The sequence below is a fragment of the Cupressus sempervirens genome, chromosome 10 (assembly GCF_028749045.1).
Source record: "Cupressus sempervirens isolate cs-2001-9-10 chromosome 10, ASM2874904v1, whole genome shotgun sequence".
Classification (NCBI taxonomy): domain Eukaryota; kingdom Viridiplantae; phylum Streptophyta; class Pinopsida; order Cupressales; family Cupressaceae; genus Cupressus; species Cupressus sempervirens.
The window spans coordinates 741,740,339-741,746,053 of NC_143127.1; the positions used below are offsets into that span (position 1 = coordinate 741,740,339).

At 38.5% G+C, this 5,715-nt stretch overlaps 1 protein-coding gene across 1 annotated transcript; it reads right to left on the reverse strand.

Moving 5' to 3' along the window:
* Positions 1 to 1,696: 1,696 nt before the first annotated feature.
* Positions 1,697 to 4,384, reverse strand: LOC149536024 (uncharacterized). The gene is made up of 2 exons (XM_089803491.1): positions 3,514 to 4,384; positions 1,697 to 2,893 (listed from the first exon to the last, which is right to left on the reverse strand). The coding sequence occupies exons 1-2, from the start codon at positions 4,348 to 4,350 to the stop codon at positions 1,910 to 1,912; spliced, it is 1,821 nt and encodes a 606-aa protein (XP_089659617.1). The 5' UTR covers positions 4,351 to 4,384; the 3' UTR covers positions 1,697 to 1,909.
* Positions 4,385 to 5,715: the final 1,331 nt, after the last annotated feature.

Consider the following 5,715-nt stretch of genomic DNA (forward strand, 5'->3'; position numbering starts at 1 on the left):
ATAATCTATAATATGATCATATCTTCTATAAAAATCCTTTAGCCAATAAATTAGGTGTACGAATAAGTACACCTATCTTGGTCTTGTGGACCTAAAGAGTAAGGGAAGATCATAATCGATCATTCTCATTTGTTCTTCAATTGGAAAGTCTAAGCATTGAGTTAAGCAATCTCATATGATTTCTAACCTATTGATTTGGGAACTAACAAAGACTTCATTGGAAAACATGCATATTTTTTTTTATCTTAGTTGAAAGAATAAGTAACTCTTCATGAAAGGGACGTTCTCCACTTTCTTAAATGGTCAAATTTGTCTATATTGAATTTTTTTTTTATTAACATTCATGGTTTTATCTTTTAGCAACATAGCTTTAGATACCCCTATAGTCAAAGTTACCTACATAGAAACATTGAAAAATATGATTCCTTTTTGAAGGTTTGGTAAGTGTCCTCTTTAAGCCTCTAAAACTTTTTAAGTCTCAGTTGAGAAACACAACTAACAAATAATATTCCTTATCCAAATTATATAGCGCAAGTAAATGTTTCTTTCCAAAAAATAAATTCTAAGTTACTCCAATTAATCAAACCATAAAAACACAGGATCCACATTTCCTTCACATTAACATTTTAAAAAGTTGTCTACACTTTGTCAAAAATCTCAATATTGAGAGAACTGATTTTATATAATTATGTCTACAACATGAATAGTCACTTAAAATAAACATATTTTGGTTCCAAAATCTTAGACTAAATACCTATAAAATTATTTTTCCATTGTTTATCTTCTATATTTACACTCACAAAATTGGCAATGAAATCAATAAGCAGTATTTAAAGTTTTATATGTCACTTTAACAAAGAGGAGTGCCATCAATCTATTTAAATTCTTTAAAACTATTACTATTTTATACAAAACTAAGCATGAATTAAAACTTTAAATAAAACATATCATAGTAAATAATAATAAATATGCAAATTCTAATTACTCTCCTAATAATATTAAAAATCAACCAACCAACTTTGAATCGATATATAAATTATATTAAATTAAATATATTATAAATGCATGGCTTTTAATTGGATTTTCAATATTATTAAAAATATGTCAATTAGAAACATTAGATTTTCACAATCCATCTTTTTTTTATTGGATTGTGTAAGTAAATTTAATCTATATTTTATATAAAATTATGTATACTTAACAAATATACTATAAAAATCTAAGCATGAACACATCTATTATTTAATTAAAACTTTAGATAAAATTTATCATACTAAATAACAAATTTACAAATTCTAATTGTTCTCTCAATAAAATAAAATAAAGCCAACTAACTTTAGATAAATATAGCAATTATATTTTATATGAAACTAAATAAATTTAATAAATATATTATAAATATGTGACTTTAAATTAGACTCCTAATATTATTATAAACGTTTCAATTAGAACTATTAGATTTCCACAATCTATCACTAAAATTATCTTATTTTTATAAGCCTAATAAATATATTTAAAATACATAACTTTAAATTTATCTAATATTATTAAAAATACTATTTATACAATCAAATTCAAAAACTTTTTAACGTAGATTGTAGAAACCTAATTAACTTTTTTTTAAGACTCGTTATAAATATATTATAAATATATTAGAACTTTTAATTGAACTAATATTAGAACAAATTCAAGTAGATTGTAGAAACGTGATAGTTTTTATTAAAAATATTTCAATCAAAAATATTTATTGTGTCTAGAAACATCTCGAGCACGACATTTTATTCTCAATATTAGAGTACGTCGTACCGCAATGGAATCCACAAGGAGGAAATTCCAGAGAAAATGCAAACACCTACTCTACTCAAATTAAGGGACTAAAGAGCGATCATTTGTAGAGGAATCGAGCGGCTCAGAAGGGCCAGGAAGTGCAGACCCTGCGATCTTGCACGGCATAAATGAAAGGATTATCACAGTCCGTATAAATCCCATGGTCCTCAGCCGTTGCCAGAAAACGGGAAAGCGTGTCTTCGCTCAAAGTCGCATTTCTCGACAAAATGAAGAGTTCCTTCACGGGAGGCCCATCTTTGGTCTCGACACAGGAATAAATCAAGGCAGCGTCGTAACGGGTACCGTTCACGTCGTCCGACGTGGCATCCGTTCCGTTATGAGCCTCCACGTCGAGGACCCAGTAAGGCACCTTTAGACCGCGTTCAGCCAGCACGAACTTGGCGGCGGCGTCGGGGTTCTGGACGGCGACGGCACGGCCCTCGGAAACGGGGTACTGGAGCGGGTTCCAATTGTAGGGCGGCGCCACGCGGTCGTAGGCACGTGCGGAGGTCGTAACGGCGGAGATCTGCGCAGTTATGTCGACGAGGTGTTGTTGAACCCTCTGGAGGCCGGCGTAGACCGTCAGGATGCCGTCTGCGAGGGCGACGGAGAGAGGGATGCTCTCGGGCCTCAGGAACTCCGCGTCGCGTAAAAGCTCCGTCTTCACGTTGGGCGCCACCTCGGATATGCGGAGGTTGAGGACGGAGATGTAGTCCTTGATGGAGCTCGAGAGCTCCATTAGGGAGTCCACGTTGACGTCTTGGTGGCCCAGGCCTTGGCTTATGTTGCCGTTTAGGTATGCCAGGCGTGTCATGTCTCGCGCTAGGCGGTTTGTCACGGCTGTGATGTTGCGGGCCAGGGACTTGAGGAGTCGATATGAGGACAGCAGGTTGGCTAGCTCGTGGCGTGATGACATCACGCTGTCGTTGCGGATTGTGTGTATTGTGGCTGATAGATTGCTGAGGGCGTATGTGAAGAAGTCGTGTGGAGCCACGATCTTGCATATGGCGTGGGCGTCCTTGCATACGCCTTGCGCCGCTATGGATAGTTTGGACACTGCGGCTGCCTGGAGGACATCATCATAAATTGAGTCAAATTCATTGATCTATGTTTCATGAGCAGTGAGTGTTTCATAAGAATTCGTCTATTGTAAGAATGAAAACTACAGGTATATTACTCATGCTAATACTAATCCAACTCAAATACACTTATTCATAGAGTTTAGTACAAGATCAAACTATGCAACTTTTAAACTAAATCAAAGTCTTCTAGGTCATCCATGCTAAATACTACTACAACTTAAAATACACTTCATCCTAGAATTTTTCTCCTATCAAGCTAATGTAGCTTGTATCCTAAATTAGAATCTTCTACATTACTCATCCCAATACTACTCCGCGCCAAATATACTTAATTGCATAATTTGCACTACTCAATAGAATTTATCCCACCCACTGTAATACTACTCCAACTCCAACATGCTTAACCCTGAAATTTGAATTGATTACATAATTTCTCTCACATGTTCTATATACTACTCCAACTCGAACATGCTCAATCGTATAATTTGAATTGATTACAGCATATATCTCAAACCCTTATTATACTGCTCGAACTCAAATGCACTCCAAAATTGAGCTTAACTATATAATTTCGACCTTAACTTTTAGGCTAAATTGAACTTACCTGAAGAGGTCTGAGCACGGGCTGGCCACGGTTGAGCAACGCAAATACCGCACCATAGTCGTCGTGGCTAGAAACGAGAAGATTATGAAGAACATGGTCACAGACGAGGCCCGCCTCGTACTGAAATTTGTACTGCGCTGTGGCTGCAATCTCATACCATCTTCCCATATAGCCCTCCACATCAAAATGCTCTCTGGTGTGAGGCACTGGGCAAGACTTTGAATGTACTGCCCGAGAACAAAAATTGTGGTGCCTCGAATGGTTCCTCGCAGGGACAGGGACAGGGACAGGGGCAACAGGGGCAGGGACGGCAGGAGGGGCAGCAGGGATGACAGGGGCAGGGGTAACAGGAGGGGCAGCAGGGATGACAGGAGCAGGGACAACAGGAGGGATGATAGGGGCGGGAACAACAGGAGGGGCAGCAGGGATGACAGGGGCAGGAACAACAGGAGGGATGACAGGGGTGGGAACGACAGGAGGGGCAGTAGGGACAACAGGAGTCACTGTAGGGGCAGAGGCAGGGGCAGGGGCAGGTTTGTGATGATGGTGATTGTGTTTTGGGGACGATTCAGGGCCAGGGATAGGGACAGGGACAGGAACAGGGAAGGGAAAAGGAATTGGGAAGGGGAGTTTAGGGTGATGGAAGTGATCGGAATGAAATGGATCAGTTTCAGGGGAAGGAGAAGGAGAAGGAACAGGGGCTTCCGCGGCCTCTTCCATTGCTTCTTCCCACTGAGATGGGAAATTCAAAGAAATATCTTCGCTGAGAGTGGCGGCCGCCTGCCCCACCAAAATTGCCAATGTGAGTAAGATCGCATACTTTGCAGAGAACTCCATTGCTGCTCGATTGATTGTTGATGGTTGCTGTGATGCTTGTGTTCTGCTGTGGAAGCATTTATAAATGAGTACGGGCCCATTTTTTTAATGGGGAGATTGGTGACCTAAAACCCCGCAACGCGAATTCTGCCTGCAAGTGCGAATTCATTAAACGCTCATTCAGTTTGTGTGAGGGATGGGTTTAATAACCACATGTTCATCAAACTTGTGATTGCTCCTTTTTAACTATATTTTGCGAGGAATGATCATCTGTCTCGCTCTAACGCTCTTGTTTAGATTTTTAGTAGTGGTGTAGATGTTATTAATATTCGGGCATCCTTTTCTTGTGAGGACGGGTTTGGCACAGGCCGCTAAATGTTAATGTTGTGACTAAAATTTTATATGTTAATATATTTTCTACTGGGGTCTTTTAGAAAAAGAAAAAGAAGATTTTGAAAAATTCTGTGGTTTGTCAATGGAATTTTTGGTTTAATGATAAAGTTGAAAGGTTCTTAATGAGCATATTAAGAATCAAGTCTTATTGAGTGCAAGGTTCTCACATCAAAATAAGGAATAGGGTCAAGGTCGTGTCTTAGTAGAATTTGGAAGAATGATTACTCGTCATTTCTTGGCTATTGGCACAAGAGGTTCAACCTATGGCTTGTGCTCCCATATCAAGTGGTGTGCATGAGTTTAATGGGTAGGTCATTAACACATGATGTTGTTTGTGTAAAGAGGTCTCTTTAGAGAAGTGATAACTTTGAAACGACTATGCATCCACTTAAATGAATTCAAACATGGTTGTAATAAAATCTCTAAATCATAAAGATAATTAGGTTTCATTACTACTTGGCTCATGTTATGTGCAATACAGAGAGAGGGAGAAAGAGCAAGACATACAAATAGAAAAGAGGGAGAGATGAAAGGAAAGAGTGAGAGAAAGTAGTGTAAGGAAATAGAGGTAGAGAGGAAAATTGAAAAAAAGATATAAGTGAAGATGGATATATGCACACAGAGAGAGAGAGAGAGAGAGAGAGAGAGAGAGATTGCTATCAAGATTTAACTATGTAGTTTTTGAGTTAACATGGGTCAACGAGTTTGACTCAAAAACTAGATAGTTAAATCCTAATAGCAATATCACAATTTCAGTACTTCTGGGAAAAATGTCTTTCTTATCCATTGAAAAGCTCAAGGGGCTTTCTAATGAATGGTTCATAAGGCACAACACTCGCTTGCAAATAGGGTTGTAAGAAAAGTGGGTTTAACCATGCGAGGAACTTCATTATTAAGTGCACTCAAGATAAAGTAGTATTGGGATGGGTGACCTCCCAAGAAGTCTCGGTGCTTCCCCTCTGTGAGCATCACCTAGGTCCAATGACTGCTAAG

What these genes read in the sequence shown, in the direction of transcription:
- LOC149536024 (XM_089803491.1), bottom strand. Translation starts at nt 4,350, where the DNA reads ATGGAGTTCTCTGCAAAGTATGCGATCTTACTCACATTGGCAATTTTG. An exon ending in CCGTGCTCAGACCTCTTCAG is followed by an intron (nt 2,894 to 3,513) that starts GTAAGTTCAATT and finishes GATGTCCTCCAG; the next exon opens with GCAGCCGCAGTGTCCAAACT.